General features: G+C 48.9%; 1 protein-coding gene across 9 annotated transcripts in view; it reads right to left on the bottom strand.

Annotated features, from left to right (window-relative positions):
- RUFY3 (RUN and FYVE domain containing 3) overlaps positions 1 to 17,176 on the bottom strand; it is a 59,180-nt gene that overhangs the window by 4,079 nt on the left and 37,925 nt on the right. For 4 of the 9 annotated variants that reach the window (XM_077301147.1, XM_077301148.1, XM_077301149.1 and 1 more), the window contains 9 exons: positions 15,687 to 15,752; positions 15,515 to 15,584; positions 14,974 to 15,066; positions 13,669 to 13,752; positions 11,815 to 11,982; positions 11,113 to 11,210; positions 4,931 to 5,050; positions 3,390 to 3,513; positions 1,768 to 1,847 (listed from right to left, as the gene is read on the bottom strand). In XM_077301147.1, coding sequence (XP_077157262.1) covers positions 1,768 to 1,847; positions 3,390 to 3,513; positions 4,931 to 5,050; positions 11,113 to 11,210; positions 11,815 to 11,982; positions 13,669 to 13,752; positions 14,974 to 15,066; positions 15,515 to 15,584; positions 15,687 to 15,752 — 903 coding nt within the window. Of the gene's footprint in view, positions 1 to 1,767; positions 1,848 to 3,389; positions 3,514 to 4,930; positions 5,071 to 5,096; positions 9,537 to 11,112; positions 11,211 to 11,814; positions 11,983 to 13,668; positions 13,753 to 14,973; positions 15,067 to 15,514; positions 15,585 to 15,686; positions 15,753 to 17,176 lie in introns of those variants that run through there. The other 5 variants (XM_077301152.1, XM_077301153.1, XR_013224982.1 and 2 more) reach the window with 4 other exon arrangements.

The following is a 17,176-nucleotide window of genomic DNA, read 5'->3' as shown; positions in this document are numbered from 1 at the left end:
ATTCATGCAAGCTTGTCACATGTCCACGCTCTTAGCATATCCAGCCTCTGCTGGTCAGAGAAGAACAACCGATTTTGAACGCTGCATTTGCTATTATTATAAAACCTATGATGATAGTCTAATTTTTCTGGAGCGACTACTCAAGCTTTCCTATAAGTTAGCATGTTTCTAAAAAGTCTCGTGTCTTCCTACTACACCTTTTTCTCTTAATGAACTCTAAATATGACAAGGCAATCCCTTCCCCCTAATGAAGAGGAGCTGCAATCTTCAGAAAGATACACAGCAACCGTTCCGTTCCCTTTCCTTCAAATAACCCAGGGTCAAGTATACTTACCATTAAAGCCCCAAACAGTCTGGGTCCCCATATCTGTAGGACCACCTCTTCCATTATGCCCCCAAAAGATAATTAAGATAAAGCAACCAAAATCTGCTCAGGCCCCCGGCCTCAAAGTGAATCTGGCCTCGACCTCCTGGCCTGGTGGAACGCTCTCCCTGATGACATCAAGACCCTCCAGGATCTTAAGCAGGACTGGGGGGCCTGCAAGACAGCTGTTCCCTCAGATCTACGGCTGAGGCCAGGAAATAACACCATGAAGATGCTGGCTTGACTTCTCTTATGTTCTTAGTGGCTATTAGCCACATGGTACAGATAGAACCCTCTGTCTGAGGCAGTGATGCTCTGTGTTCATGATGCTTGGGGGGGGGGGGTCACAGTGAAAGGGCTACTGGAGTTCTGGCCCTGCTGGGGCACCTCCTGATGGCCCCAGAGAACTGGCCACCGTATGACTATGGAATGTTGGGCTGAATGGGTCATTGGCCGCCTTCAAGTTGGCTTCTCTTACGTTCTTATGTAACCCCAAAGGAAGTTTCCCTTTCTGCAATTAACAAATCAGAGATCATCAAGCAGGTCTGTGGGCATGTCCATGTGAAGAGCTTGTTTCCTGGCTCAGCACTAAATCAGCAGTCACAGAGGGAGAAACTGCACTGTGCCCAATTTGCACCGCAGGCCTTAACCCGCCCGGACACCACCATTTCCCTGGCTTGGTATTTGGGCCGGCAGGGATGGTCATGCCGGCTGGTGCCCCTTTGTGGGAGTCTCACATCCTTGGCCAAGACTATCAAGACCTGCCCAGCCCCCTGAGCAAACACTGCAGCCGTCTGAAGGCCCTTCGAAAGAACACGGAACAGGCTTCTCAGATGGGTAGTTTTCAGGATGTTTTTCAAAGTGGGCTCCCCCCTCCCTGCACACTCTCCCCCCAAAACCCAGATCCACCAGACCTGTTTGGAGACGACTCCAGGAGCCATGACCGTCCCTGCACCCTGCTGGGACTGCTGAGAAAATCCATCAACAAGCACAAAGAGACTACATGGAAGTGCCAGTAATTGTTCCCGATGCCCTCCCATGGCTACAAAACTGGCCCTTGCATTTCAGAGAAGAACTGGTGTTTTATACCCCGCTTTTCACTACCTGCAGGAGTCCCAAAGTGGTTTACAATTGCCTCCCCTTCCTCTCCCCGCAACAGACACCCTGGGAAGTAGGTGGGGCTGAGAGAGCTCTGAGAGAGCTGCTCTGTAAGAACAGCTTCAAGAGAACTGTGACTGGCCCAGGCCACCCAAGTGCAGGAGAAGTGGCAAATCAATTCTGAGACCATATCACTACACCATGCTTGTCCAGTCTCCAATACTTGCATGACCATAAAACTGAGCAGACCATAAAAAATAAGGCTAAAGCAAAAAAACAGAAGCTCATTTTTCCTCATCCCGTACTTGATTGGAAGTGCTGTGTTCTCTTCCTTCGCCGACATTCTCCACTGCGAATCTCCCTCCAGGAGTTTGCTTCCAGGATGCTATCAAGAGAGCCAGATGTGAGAATCGCAGTAGGATATATCATGCTCTTCCACCCCCACCCCCCATAAGTGCAAGGCTGTACGTATGTGTTCCTTTCCCTGCTTCCTGCTTTTATTTATTTTTTATTATTGGACTTCTATACTGCCTCTCCTGACCAGCCCTAAGAGGTAGGCGTGACGAACTGTGCCTGTGAGCACGTGAAGGGCTGTGGGGGGTTAATGCCTCACAGAGCCAGAGAGCCTTGAGTGACAGCTGCTGGAAGGGATTTGATTGGTTAGCATCCACTGAGTAGAAAGACTTGGGAACTGGCTGATGCAGAGAGCTCCGTTAAGGGTTTAGCCCTGACTGTGGAAAACTTAACGCTGATTGAAAACAGTTTCATACTGACTGACGACTGTGAAAGCTGGCCAAGAGGAATAAGGGGGGGGGGGGATTGGTGAAGTCCCCCATTTGAGCCAGGAGAAGGGATCAATCTTCCTGTCCTGTCCTGGCAGCAAGAGCCTGGCTCTGTATCCTGTGCCTGCTCCTTTGCATGCCATGCCCAGGATTCCCTTTCTCCCAACTGTAGCACTATTTGTCCCCTGTTAGCTGCCCCTGTTCTTGGAGTATCTTGACTGCTCCGGCACCAAGTATCTCCTCCAAGAGGCCCAAATAACAGATCTTAATTACAGTGTTTGAAATGAATCGTGCGGGTATAACAATGACAATGAATGGAGAATGCACAGAGGAGAGGAAATGTAAACTCAAGGTGTTTCAGGAAGGGAAGGCAGCGTGGCCTAACCTCATCAGCCAAGCAGGGTCAGTGCTCAGAAAGGAGACCCTCCTGCAGAGGGAGGCAATAACAAACCCACCTCTGCTTCTCAGCTGCCTTGAAAGCCCCTGGCTGGGGTTGCTCTAAGTTGGCTGTGAACCAACAGCACTTCACACACAGACGCAGAACGGTTCAGGGATGCTGATACAAAATGTGGGAAACACCCTGGAGCTGCAAGTGACTTATGGCGACCCCGTGGGGGTTTTCAAAGGCAAGAGGCAAGGAAAGGTGGTTTGCCGTTGGCTGCCTCTGCATGGCCACCCTGGACTTCTTTTGTGGTTGACGAAGAATCGGTTTTTATACCTTGCTTTTCGCTACCCAAAGGAGACCCAACGCTGGTTACAATTGCCTTCCCCTCCTCTCCCCACAACAGACACCTTGTGAGGCAGGGTGAGGGCTGAGAGAGCTCTGCGAGAACTGCTTTGCAAGAAAAACAGCTCTTACAGGACGGTGACTAGCCCAAGGCTACCCAGCTGCCTGCTGCATGCAGAGGATTGGGGGAATCAAGCCCGGTTCTCCTAATTAGAGGCTGCCGCTCTTCACTGCTCCCTTAACTGCTACGCCAAGCTGGTCATTCCAACTGCTAAGCAGGGGTGACCGGCTTAGCATCTGAGATCTGATGAGATGGAGCTATCCTGGGCCGCCCAGATCAGGGCTCTTCAACTTTCAAAGTTCTCAAAGCAACTGAAAAATGTGGAAGAAGGCACTGCTACCAAGCCTAGGAGATTACCATTTTTGACCCGGTCTTTAGGAAGTCCTTGCCTGGGCCGTGCAAGCTCTTGGTGTCCGGAATCCCGTAACGAGAAGGTGACCACCGGTCTCGTGCCCATTTCAATTCCTGTTCGAGTTGGCTCCTGCAGAAACAGTGCCGAGTAAGTATTCAATAAGAAGGAGCTTTCGCTTACTGGCCTCAATTCAAAACAAAAAAGCCACTGAAAGGAAGAGGAGAAAAGGGAAGAAGAAGGAAAAGAACCACCTGGTTACAAGCCTTTCAGAGAATCTTCAGAACGAGGACTTGAAAAGGAACACTTCGGAGCCAAAAGAAATGAGAAAGCTGACTGAAGCAAACCTCCGATCTCATAACCAGCACTCAACGTGCGCGGACCTAACACGATGAGACTTCTTTACACAGAGTGATTAAAGTGAGACATTTGCTGCCAGAGGATGTAGTGATGGCCACAGGTATAGACCGCTTCCAAGGGATTAGATAGGTCCTTAGGAGATAAACCTATCAATGGCTACTACCCATGGTGACTGAAGGGAACCTCCATGTTCAAAGGCAGTCAACCTCCGAATCCTAGAGCCAGGAGGCAACATCAGGAAGCCCTCAGCCTCTCTGCCCTGTGGCTGGCCCACCAAAGGACCTGCTGGGCCACTGTGTGAGGATGCTGGACTAGATGGACCCCTGGCCTGTACCAGCTAGGTGCATTTTCTTATTTTTCTCAGTGGGGCAGGTTCCTAATTAATCACACAACACAGAACAGTTCAACCAGATCAAACCAAAGGGCCGCCTTGCCAGGTTCCTTTTCTGAAAGTGGCGCTATATCCAAATGTTTCCTTGAAGCTGTCAAAGTGCCTGCAAGACATAAATGCCCACTGCTTCTACTCTATTAATTCCCTGAATCCCCAAACAGTTACTCTGACTGTTAGCAAAGGCTCTCACCAAATCACAATTAACAAGTTTGTCTAATCTTCCTTTTCTGCAAAAGAAAGGGGGGGAGGAGAAACATGTACCTACGGTTGGAAACTACCTGGTTATTAACCACTGTGTGACACAGAGTGTTGCTCTGTGATGTGTTATGCTTGCTTATAATGCCTGAGTCAATAATGCCCCCAACTAAAATTCCCAGACAGGGGGGATTTTGGTAAAGGAGCAGATCTACCAATTCTCTTCTTCCTCCAGCGGCGAGGACAGCCTTGATTGGTGGATGTTATTTTAGGCCTTGACTGTAAGCCTGGTGGAACAGCTCTGTCTTGCAGGCCCTGTGGAACTGATCCGGGGGCAAGTATCTGGTGTGCTTCAGTTTCGTCAAGAATTACTGTCTACCTGAATTGTTTCTTCCCAATAAAGAAGATTTCTTTTAAAAGGGGGGGGGATCGCGGGAACCTCACAAACTTGCACTCTGGTTGGGAAGTTCAGAGCTCAATTCCTGGATTGGCGGGACTTGCTATGTAACACGTGCCTGTTGTCTCGCGGAGCAGAGAAAAGCTCCCCAGTCCGGTCAACGGCCAGCTTCCCCTCCCCAAAACCAAAATCAACCATCTCTTCACCGCTGCTTCCTGAGCTGCTCCACCTCCAGCTGAAGGCTGTTGATCTTCTCTCCGAACTCCTGCTTGAAGAGCCGGTTGTCCTCCTCCAGGGATTGGCACTCTTTCTCTGCCTGCTGCAATCTGGATTTGAGCCACATGAACTTGTGATAAAAAACAAAAGCCATGGTGGGGAGGAAGACTGAGTTCAAGCGACAAATTAAATGAAATAAAGAAACAGACGAGTTGAATGGGGGGGGGGGAAATGCTGCGGGGCGGTGGGTGGTGGGTGGGGTGAGAAAGGACTCACGGGGACGGCAAGTAAGGGGGGGGGGATGACCAAAAGTAATCTAAAGGAAAATCAAAATGTCGGTGAACCAGGCAGAAGAAACGTCTTTTTCCAATTCTTTTTTTTATTATTATTCTATTACTACAGTTTACAGTCAGTAGATGATAAACATAAAACGTCACTTTTAACCCATACTCAAAGCAAACCTCAGGTACACAGTATTAAGTCAATTTTTTCTCTCTCTCTCTCTTTTAAAATGTTTACGTTACATTGCAGCTTGACACATGTAACTGGAACTTGCATCGTGGGATACCTAACTATCGTTAAGAAATGGGGGAGTTCGCCTGGTCTCGTCCACAACTGTCACATCAGGTCACGCAACGCAGGGGGTCTAGATCGAGCAAGAGGGTCACGGGGCCTCCTGTCCCCTCGAGGCATCACGGCAATGCGGGAAAAGGTGGTCCGTTCAGAATGGGGTGGGGGGGGGGCTGACTTCCATCCTACAGGCACCTGCCAGCTGTGCACCGAGACTCAGCATAACCGTCAGGCTAGGAGACGAGACAGGCAACAACCGGTGCTCAGCCGAGATCTGAAATGGTCACCCGAGACTATCTGGCAATTCAAAGCATTGGAAACGGGTAAATGTTTCCTGAGTCCATGTAGCGCTGAGTCCATAAACCGTGTGTGTGTGTGTGTGTGTGTGTTGGGGAACGCCCTTCTTTGAAGGCACCCCCATGTCAAAGTCAATTGAATACTGTGAGTGCTTAGGGTTTTGGCTGGATGAGCAAAGCAGTCCCAACCCATGGGAGGGGAGGGAGGAAAGGAAAGGGATACAATGGCAGCAGGGGGTCAAAGCCCGCCCTGTTAACCAAGAATGCTTTCTACCTCTCCCTCCCTCCCTCCCTGCAGAGCCTCCATTTGCCAACTTTTGGACAGCTTCCATATCTGAAAGTTATTTGGGGGCAATGTCCAGGGTGGCCAAACTGTGGCTCTCCAGATGTTTGTGGACTACAATTCCCATAAGCCCCTGCCAGCATGGCCAACTGGGAGGGGCTTGTGGGAATTGTAGTCCATGAACATCTGGAGAGCCACAGTTTGGCCACCCCTGCATGTATTCCTTGCACAAAGTGGGGAGAGGGGGCACTGGTTCCTTCGGGAAGGGAGAATATATTCTGTTTCTTTCACCTACTGGCCCATCAAGCATGACGTCAGCCGGCTAGGGCATCTCCTTTTTGAGTGCCTGGTGGGTTTCGATCACGGGGAAGCTCAAAGGCTAAGCTTCAGAGGTGGAGAGCTTGTAACAAGCCTAACTGCAAATTGGGAGTTGCCCTAAAAGGTCCCCCAAGTCTTGGATGCAAGTTTTACAGGCTGTCTTAATCGTTTCCGGTCCAAACGGATTGGGTATCTTTACAGAAGGGCCTTTGGCATTTTTTAAAAATGGCTCTGCCAAAGTTTATGTAAGCTACACGGTTGCATGATGGGCAGTAGAATCAGGACGGACAAAAGGAAATGCTTCTTTACACAGCAAGTGATTAAAATGTGGAACTAGCTGCCAGAGAACATAGTGATGGCCACAGGCATGGACAGCTTTATGAGAGGATTAGGCAGATTGATCGAGGAGAGGTCATGGTGACTAAAGGGAACCCTCCATGTTCAGAGGCAATCACCATCAAAATCCCAGTGCCACATCAGGGGGCAACATCAGGGGAAGGTCTTGGCCTCTATGACCTGTTGCTGGTCCTCCAGAGGAAATGGTTGACCACTGCATGAGATGGGATGCTGGACTAGATGGACCACTGGTGTGATCCTACAGGGCTTTTCTGATGTTCTTATGAAGGCCTCGGCCTCTATGATGGGGTGGCCAAACTGTGGGTCTCCAGATGTCCATGGACTACAATTCCCATGAGCCTCTGCCAGCAGCTGGAGAGCCAGAGTTTGGTCACCCCTGTTGTGGGCCACCCAGAGGAACTGGTTGGCCAGTGCGAGAGACAGGATGCGCGACTGGGATGTGAGTGTCCTGCATAGTACAGGGGGTTGGACTAGATGACCCATGAGGTCCCTTCCAACTCTATTATTCTAGGATTCTAGGACGCTGGACTAGATGGACCCCTGGCCTAATCTTGCAGGGCTCTTATATTCTTATGAGCAGAGTGCAACATTCAGGTCCACAATGGATACCACCCTGCAGGTTTTACAACCCACTCCACTGCTTTTAATTTCACTGGTTAAAAAAAAGCTCTACATGAAGGGGGGACCTCCCCTAAGGAAGAGTAAACTATTTATACCCATGAAGGTAGACTTCAGGCACCTTGGAGAACATTGACAGAGATGCCTAAACAGCGTTCTTCTGAGACCAGCAAAGAGAATGCTTTCAATGATAGAAGAAAGATGTCCTGTTTCACTCAGAAGACTTGAGCTGCACTGATTCCCCTATGCTTCCTCCTTTTCAGATTGACTCTCGCTATATTGCCAGAATCCTTAGCTACCCGAACCAAAGCCGGAGACGCAAATGTTAATGAGCAAAAGGAAACATGTATGCTGTGGCTACTCTGAGTTAAGGACTGACCAGCAGTAATTCGCTACCGGTTCCGTTCCCGTCTCTTCGATAACGAGATAAAAACCCGTTACGAACTGTTCTGTGAAATACGACGCTGCGGGAGAGGAGAAGAGCAGCACGTAACTATTGCCGGCGTCCTTCAGTTCAAGAGATTAGCTGAGATTTTAATTATAGTGGTAATAAAGTCAGAGGTAGAAGGCAGTGCGACGGTTAAGAAAGGGGTCCAGTCTTTAAAATGTAGCTACTAAGCAGGTCGCCTAAAACAGAGTGTGTGAAGGGTTCTTCCTTAACGAGCAGGCAGGGTGGAAACAGCCCCGGTTTGTCCCAACCACGGCCTACTAGGGGTGGCCTGTGGCTCTCCAGATGTCCTTGGACTACAATTACCATGAGCCCCTTCCAGAGTGCTGCAGAGGGTCATAGTAATTGCCGTCCGTGGGCATCTGGAGAGCTACAGTTTGGCCACCCGTGGCTTAGTACTATTTCAGTTTGCATTATATATAGCGTTTGCTTGGGAGGAGGGGCTGCCTGCCTCTGCTTATCGTTTCACACCCGTGCACAGCAGGCGACAGCAAAACCACGGGGGGTTATACATCAGAAGAGAAGCACTAATCCACACAGAAACGGTGCACTGGCACCCACAGAGAACTGAAGAGAGGAGAAGAGCCAGGAATAAGACAAGGCTAGGCAGAGATCATCCAGTCAGTTGCACTGGCCAGCTACACACAAGGCCCAGGGACGTGTTTTGTGTCACTGTAAAGTTAAGGGCTATAATCCGATCAAGTTTGCAGTGGTCTGGGAGTATCGTGTCTGGGAATGTCGTGTTTTGGCATGGAGGCCAAACGGGACGGCAGAGGCTAAGGGAGCATGGCTTGCGGCAGGCGTCCATGGTGGCTCTCCACCTCTACCACCATGCTTGTTTCAGCTACTTGACCATGAAGCGACGCAGAGAATTACCTGGCCTACCGCTGAATTTAATATTGCCAGGGGGAAAGGCTCTGCGGCCTTCCAGCGTGCTGCACAGCGTTCCCTCCAAGCTGTGTGGGTGAGCGGCTGCTTATTAGCCCAGGAAGCCCCTCTCAGCAGCAATCTGGAGCCAATCTGGGGTCTTGCATGGCCCATTTTAAGATTTCAGCAGCAGGTGTGTTTTGCTCAGGCTGTAAACTGCTCCACTTAGGAAGGAGGGAAAATTAGAGGGAACCCTGGCCACCCAGCGTGGAAAAAACGTTAAAAGCTTTGCTTTGCTATATACATGTTGGATTGCAGAACGGCTATTTCACTGGTTTTGCAACTTTCTGGGGTGTGTGGATGGGTCAAACCGTTTAAACCAGGGGTAGTCAACCTGTGGCCCTCCAGATGTTCGTTGACTGCAATTTCCATGAGCCCCTGCCAGCGTTTGCTGGCAGGGGCTCATGGGAATTGTAGTCCGTGAACATCTGGAGGACCACAGGTTGACTACCCCTAAACAACAAAGAACCAGAGCAGGGTTAGGATTCTATGCCAACGCTTCCCTCCTGCCCCCCAAAAGAAGATTTAAAAAAAAAATCACAAAATTCTAAGTCAACTTTAGGCAATAACACCAAGAACCAACTCTTCTTAAGTCTGATGTCTAGATTCCTATTGGCCTCCTTCTGCTTTTCCCTCATAATTGAGTTGAGATGTCAGAGTTGTGAGGGGACCAGCTGCAGCAACGGAGGGGGGGGGGGAGAAGAGCCTAGGGGTGCTTCTGCATCAGTTTGTTTGCTACACTATTTAAGGTTTTTGCCTGTTTCACCAAATCCTTTTCGCTATACAGAGAAAAGGGCGTAACGGTAAACATGGGGAGTCGGGGGGGGGGGAAGGAGACAGACAGCAGAAGAAAACACCAGTTAATTCAACAGGAACCAATGATTGCTTATGATGACAAGATTCAGTTGGGTAGCCGGGTTGGTCCGAAGTGACAGAATAGAGTTTGCATGCAAACTTTGCATGCACCTTTAAGACCAACAACGTTTATTTCTGGGTACAAGCTTTCATGGGCATGCACATGCTCCAACTTTGCACAGGAGGATGTTCGAAACAGAAACTATTTACCGTATTGCATTAAGAAGCATCTCTCGGTCTTTATTGTATAATGCTTAGCCCAGCCTTCCTTAACTTTTTTTAATGTTGAGAAACCCTTGAAACATTCCTCAGGCTTTGAGAAAGGCCAGAAATGGCACGGTTGGGCAGAATACGGTTGGCAAGCAGAGCTGTGGACACGCCCACCCAAGGCCCCTCCCCTTCCGGCCCCCTCCAGGCACATCACTGGCCATTGGGGGGGGGGGGGGGTTTGACATGACCGTGTATGGTCTTATCACCCAATGAATGTTTAACAAATGTTAAAAATATCTTTAAAATGAATTAGCCCCCACCCATTTGGGAAACCCTCCTAGGGGCATCAAGAAACCTCAGGGTCTCATGAAACTCTGATTGAGAAAGCCTAGCTTAGGTACATGGCAGCTGATATTGCTACACAATGCTGTCCATTTTGTTAGCTTTTGGTACGGTGATTCCCTGCAGAAAGCATTTATGCTCGCAGAATGGAACCTTCCTGCCTACATCTTCAGACTGCTACCACTGAACTTCCCAAAACGCTCGGAGGAGAAGGTATACTTAAGCTCTGTGAGAGGGTAATTGGGGGGGGGGGCATTAAAATCAGTATGCAGAACATTCCAGACTGAATCCAGCCAGCGTAATGCAGCGGTTATTGGGTTGAAGGAGGATATGGGAGACCTGGGCTCGAATCCCTGCCCACGCTACAGAAGCTTGCTAGGTGACGCTAGGCTAGTCACCCCCTCTCAGCCAAACCTCCCTCACAGGGCTGTTGTGAGGATAAAAGGAGGAAAGGAAAATGATATAAGCTGGGCTAGGCGCCCTCTGGGAAGAAAAATGGGAAGTAAATAAATAAATAAATCCTCGGCATCACCAGTTAAAAAGACCAGGGAGGAGGTGATGTGAAAGACCTTGGCCTGTGGCCTTGGAGAGCACTAAGCCTCTGAGTTCCAGAGCCAGGAGGCAACACCAGGGGAAGGCCTCGGCCTCCATGCCCTGTTGTTGGCCCTGTAAGAGAACAGGTTGGTCACTGCGTGTGACAGGAGGCTGGACTAGATGGACCCCTGGTCTGACCCAGCAGGGCTCTTCTGATGTTCTTATGGTTCCGTGGGGTTCAGAGGGGGTCCCTTGCGGCATAATAATACGGAAACCGTGGGCCCTGTACCATGTGTCCCAAAAATTTTCTTTACCTCTAGTTTCAAATATTCTTTTAAAAATCTATATTAAACACTGCCTTCAAAACCAAAGAAATCAACCAAGGCTTCAACAATAAGTGACTTTCAATGTTACCTTTGTTCCAGTTGTTTTATGGTCGCAGCCATCTGATTCGTTTTCTCCTCCAAGCGACTGTTCAGCTCACTCTTCTGTTTCACTCCCAGATCTGAACTCTAGGGTGGGGAAAAGGGCACAGGAAAGCTTAGTCTCTGGAAAAACTTGGAAATATTTTTTTGGGCTAGCGCACTGTACTGGTTAAGAGTTGATTTTTACACCCTGTTTTTCACTATCTGAAAGATACTCAAAATGCCTTACAAACACCTCTCCCCACAGCAGAAACCCTGTGAGGTAAGTGGGGCTGAGAGAGCTCTAAGGCAGTGGTCCCCAACCTTTTAATCACCGCCTGAGCCCCTGCTCCACTTGCTTTCCCGCCGGCGCCCCTGACTTCCCGCTACCCACTGGGGGGCACTGCCAGCAGCACCTGTGCAGTGCCACCCCAAGGGGGAGCCCCAGCTATGGCGGCCGCTGGAAAGCACCAAAGGTGAGCCGGCAGCAGAATGGCAGGGCAGCCCCCGATGCAGCAACCAGGGAGGAGGACAAGCTGGAGCTACGGCCCGGTACCGACTGATCCACGGACCGGGACCGGTCACCGGACCGGGGGTTGGGGACCACTGCTCTAAGGGAACTGACCTGCGAGAACAACTCTACACGCTGTCCAAAATCAGAGCCTGGCTCTCCATCGCCAACCCAACAGGGCCGGGCATCCTGCTTGCTCACCTGCAGCTTGAACGAAAGTTCGTGTTTGAGGGCCCTGAGATCGTCCAGTTGCTGCCTGAGCGCCACCAGGGCATCTTGCTTCTCACAAACATCTTTCTCCAGCATCCTCATGGCCAGCTCCATCTCTTGCCTCATTCCGATCTGCACCTCCAGTTCCTTTTCCACATCCTGTATCAAAACACAAACACACACACACAGGGATATATGTGAAATCTGAACTTTATGCATATGTAATATATGAGAGATGGGTAGCCGTGTTAGTCTGTCTGTAACAGTAGAAAACAGCCCGAGTCCAATAGCACTTTAAAGACCAAAAAACCAAACATGTGGCAGAGGAGAAACTTTTGTGAGCCACTGTTCACTTCTTCCGATACAGCTAGGATGTGAGTCCTAGCCAAGAGCCAGAGTCCAGAAGCGTCTTAAAGACTAACAAAACTTGTGCCAGGACAGGAGTCACTGCTCACTTCTTCTCATACAGCCAGGATGTGACTCCATCTATTCTCACCAGAAAAGACCAGCAGCACCTTAAGGACTAACAAAATTGGAGGGAGGGGATGAGCTTCATGGAGAAGTGACTGCAAAAGCTCATCCCCTGCCAATAAGTCCATCACTGAATACAGAGAGGGACCTGTTGTTGGTTCTTCCAAAAAGGCAATAAAAGGTGGGAACATTTTCTATACAAATCCCTGAAGAGGAGCAACCTGCTATAGAAAGAGCTACAAAGAATCCACTGGCACCTTTATTAATGGTACCAAATGTTTTCTGGCATGACCTCAGATCAGTCTTTCTCAAGTTTTTTACTGCTGAGAACCCCCTGAAACATTCTGCAAACTTGGAAAAACCCCAAAAGTAGAACAATCATGCAGAAGCAGTCTGTTGTATTGGATTTTTAGGGGCTTTTATGTTGTAATTTTACTGTTTTATTGTAAACCGCCATGAGATGGTACTCCTGAGAGTACTCCTGCTGGCTGGCTGGCTGGCTGGCTGGCTGGCTGGCTGGCTGGCTGGCTGGCTGGCTGGCTGGCTGGCTGGCTGGCTGGCTGGCTGGCTGGCTGGCTGGCTGGCTGGCTGGCTGGCTGGCTGGCTGGCTGGCTGGATGGATGGATGGATGGATGGATGGATGGATGGATGGATGGGTCAATGGGTCGATGGGTCGATGGGTGGATGGATGAGGTTGGGAAGCATAGCTGTGGACATTCCCACCTGGGACCCCTCCCTCCCCCTCCAGGCCCATCATTGGCCATTGCAGGGGGGAGGTCAACATGTCCATATATGGTCATATCACTCAATAAATATTTAACAAATTTAATATATATATTCAAAATTAATTAAATCCCACCCATTTGGGAATGCAGAGAAGAAGAGTTGGTTTTTACACCCTGATTTTCACTGCCCAAAGGAGTCTCAAAGCGGCTTACAGTCGCCTTCCTTTTCCTCTCCCCACAACACACACCCTATGAGTCAGGTGGTGGGGCTGAGAGAGTTCTGACAGGATTGCTCTATGAGAACAGCACTATCAGGACTGTGACCCAGCATGTGCAGGAGCACACAATCAAATCCAGCTCATCAGATTAGAAGCCGCTGATCCTAGCCACACTAACCGTCTTCCAGGGCTGTCAAGAAAGCCTGGCTTAGATAAAGAACAGCCTGTTTCGTCAAGAGGGATGATACACAGCAATAAACAGGGGATTAGAAAGATTCATGGTGGATATTACACAGCATAAGCTCAATGATTGCTGCAGAAACCCCTTGAAATGACTCCTTTGCTGGATGGGGGGGGAAAGCAGACAAGAGACCCCAGACTGTCTTCTCTAGCCACCTTCTTCAACTCAAACTTCTGCCTCGCTAGTTTACCAGTCGTAGCTGCGTTTCCTCCTTCAGCTGTTTCCGTGCTTCACTCAAGGCGTGCCCATCTGCAGTTCTGTCCGGTTTAGTTACCTGCAGTTTTATTAACGTGCCACAAAAGGAAATGGAAGAGAAATATTTAGCAGTCAAGCATTCACTCGAAGAATATGCAAATGCTCTCCAAACTAGTCTTACACTATGAGTTGTACAGCGGCTTGACGCTGCATAGCCATCAATGGATAATGTAATCTGGGTTTGAATACGTGCTAGGAAGTGAGAACAAGGAGCTCCCTCAAAACTGGACTTCTATAGCTGTACAGAACACTGTTCTTTCTCCCACTTGAAGAGACTATAAAGCCCCTTTATTAGACACCAGTTCCCATTGCTCAACTCAGATTTTTTTTCTAGCTGATTTGAGAAGCAACAGAGCCGGCTGCTGAAATCAGCCAAAAGACTGCTAAGGCCCACCTTTCTGGAAGGAGGCATTGCTACAAAGCATCAGTGTTTTCCTGCTAGATCTTCCAGCGTTCCACAGGGCCTGCAAAACGGAGCTCTTCTGCCAGGTCTGCGGTTGAGGCTGGGTTGAGGCTGTATACTCCCCCCCCCCCGGGCTTTTGGGCTTTTGGAGTGAACATCGTTGGACTTCCTTCTCCACTCCCCTTAGTAATAGGAAGGGGATTTTTCTGCCGTGTCGGGATAGATTTTAAGTCTTTTAATGGGAGGTTTAATGGGGTTTTTAAGACATTGTGACCCGCCACGAGTCGTTTAGGGAGTGGCAGGAAATAAATAAACAAACAAATAAACACATCAACACATGAAGCAATAGGGATGGGCCTGAACCATCTGGCAAATTAAAGTTCGTCACGAATTCTGACCAGTTCGTGGTTCGTGAGGCAATGTTCACAAACTGGAGAACTGCCACAAACTTTCATAAATGTATGTAATGAGCAAAAAGCAGGAGAAACCTGCTGTTCAACTGTTGGGTTTAAATGGCCATTTAAACACCTGCTTTCTGCTCCCCACAAAAAGTAGCGAGCAGCTGAAAGCATGAGTTTAAACTTTAAATGGCTCACGAACCGATAGGAACCAGTTTGGTTTGCAAACCAACCTCCCGATTTGCGATTCGGGTCGTGGTTCGGCCCTGAACCAACCCACAAGAATGCAGTTCACACCCCTCCCTACACAGCAAGTAGCAAGAAAAAGAACAGAAGCACAAAGTTTGCAGAACATAGAGCTCCCATGTAAGCCAATACTCAGGCCTTTGCTAGAGAGAAACTAATCTATCTCCAGTGCCCAACCAATAAAAGTATTGACCTTTCTGTTGGATTCCAACATGTATGAGCTTTCTTCTTTGATTCTCTCCATCTCTCCTTGCAGTGTTATAATTCTGTTGTTTGCAACAGCAAGCTAGAAGGCAACAACAATTAAAATCATTACTTTCAATTACTTTCTTGGTACTCAACAGCAGGTTAAGAAGTTATGTTCCTGCCAGCTGGTAGGACCTGGTAACATACAGAAGACTGGACTTAACTTAATTATTCCACCTCTCACTCCTCTTTCCCAGGCTATTTTTTGAATTTACTCCTCTCCTCCACTATACTTGGGACTTTGATGTTTGTGTGGCTCCACCCCCTGCTCCCTCCGCATCCTCTTACGAGTTCCAGTTTCACTGGTCCGATCAAAAAGGGCATGAAACGTTCATTCAACTTATAAAATCAGACTGTAAGACACAGGTCTTCTCAGACATTAACATGTTAAGACACTAGATAAAACCAAGAATCAATTAAGACACTGACAATGTTTTTTTTCTCTCCCCCTAACAGAAAATAAAGGTGTTTCTTTCATTGCCACTTACCTCCCCGGTAAGTTTTGTGTTGGATTTTTCTAAAGCATCAACCTTTGCCTGCAGATTGTTGACAGTGGCACTGTGAAATTAAAGAGAGCTCCAGTAATTATATGGAAGCATTTCACTTTAGGGCCAACTGAGGCTTTGATAGACTGTAATAGAATAGCAACTTGCTCTTCACCTTAAATGTCTATTGAGTTCTTCCACGTAATTCTTCTGGTCCAGAATTGCAGTAATTTGACCATCTCTGGAAATGGAGCACAGTGAATGGTAAAGAAACAGGTAGCCACTAAGGTTCGAAAAAGAGAGAAGGAACTAGTTCAAACAAAACCAGAACCGCAATGCGGCATGACATGACATGGACGAACCTTGGCCTCAAATGCCAGTAGCCACCCCACCATGCTGAGATTCCTCACTTAGACCGATTATGCACAAACCAGGAAAAGTGGGCCGGCGCCTGCATGCCAGTGGGGTTAATCCCTGCTAATGCACGATGCCTGCGCCATCCAGGCCCCCTGCTGGCCTATGGTAGGGCCTCTGAGGGCCCACGGCAAGGGAACACGGATTCTTCCGTGTTCTCCGTCTTGCAATGGCAGCCATCAGAGGCCCGGCCAGGGCAGGTCCATTTGTACACTCCCCACGATAGTGGGATAACGGCATGCTGCTATTGCACCATTGTGAGGTGGGACTCCCATGCCCCCTGCCTCCCCAGCTGCCGTCTCCACCATGAGGCATGGCAAATCCTTCCCATCACAGAGTTGTGCATGCGCACACACAACTCTGGGGCACACCATGGGTGCCGGGATCGGTGGCAGCACAGTGTAGCTGCTGCCGTGTATAATCAGTCTTAAAAATGTAGAGTTAGAAGTGACCTCAAGATCATCTAATCCAAACCCCTGCACAAGGCAGAAAACTCACTGCTCTCCCCCTCCCCAGTGGCTCATCCCTTCCCGCCCTTCCTCTCATGATTTGCCTAAATTCATACTTCTGGGCCAGCTTATTTCAGGGCAAACCACTGTTAGAGATTACCTCCAACCTTCGAGACCAACAAGATTAGAGCTTTCAAGAGTCTCAGATTTAGGGGAGGGAGCTTTGACTCACGAAAGCTCTTACCTTGTTGCTCCCTAAGGAGCCACTGAACTCAAACCCAGCTGCATCAAAACCCAGATCTTCTTCTACGTCAATATTGCTATAAGCAAAGGGCCAGCGTGGAGTAGTACTTAAGTTGGTCTGGGGGCCTCAATTCTAAATCTCCCCTTGTGCTGTGAAAGCTTGCTGGATTATATTAGGCCAGTCCTCCTCGCGGCCTAACCAACCTCACAGGGTTGTTGTGAGGAGAGGCAAATAATGTCAGCCACTTTGGGTCCCCATTAGGGAGAAAGGTTGAGTATAAATGAATGCAAGATAAAATAAAAGTTGCTCACATCTTCATGCAATCGGAACCACAGCTGTTGCGTTAAAGATGTTTTGAACAATCTACATGTGTGCAAGTTTGTGTTCTCACCCTTCTGTATTTTAAAAATAGAAATATTGCTGTTTGCATAACTGACTGGCCAGGGGTTCTGGTTTTGGAGGGGCATCATCTGGGCATGGAACTGAAGTCACTGTGGGTGGGCAGGTAGTTGTGGATTTCCTGCATTCAGCAGTGGGCTGGACTTGACCCTAGAGGTC

Source organism: Paroedura picta, chromosome 10, assembly GCF_049243985.1.
Source record: "Paroedura picta isolate Pp20150507F chromosome 10, Ppicta_v3.0, whole genome shotgun sequence".
NCBI lineage: Eukaryota > Metazoa > Chordata > Lepidosauria > Squamata > Gekkonidae > Paroedura > Paroedura picta.
This window is presented reverse-complemented; position numbering and strand designations above follow the sequence as displayed.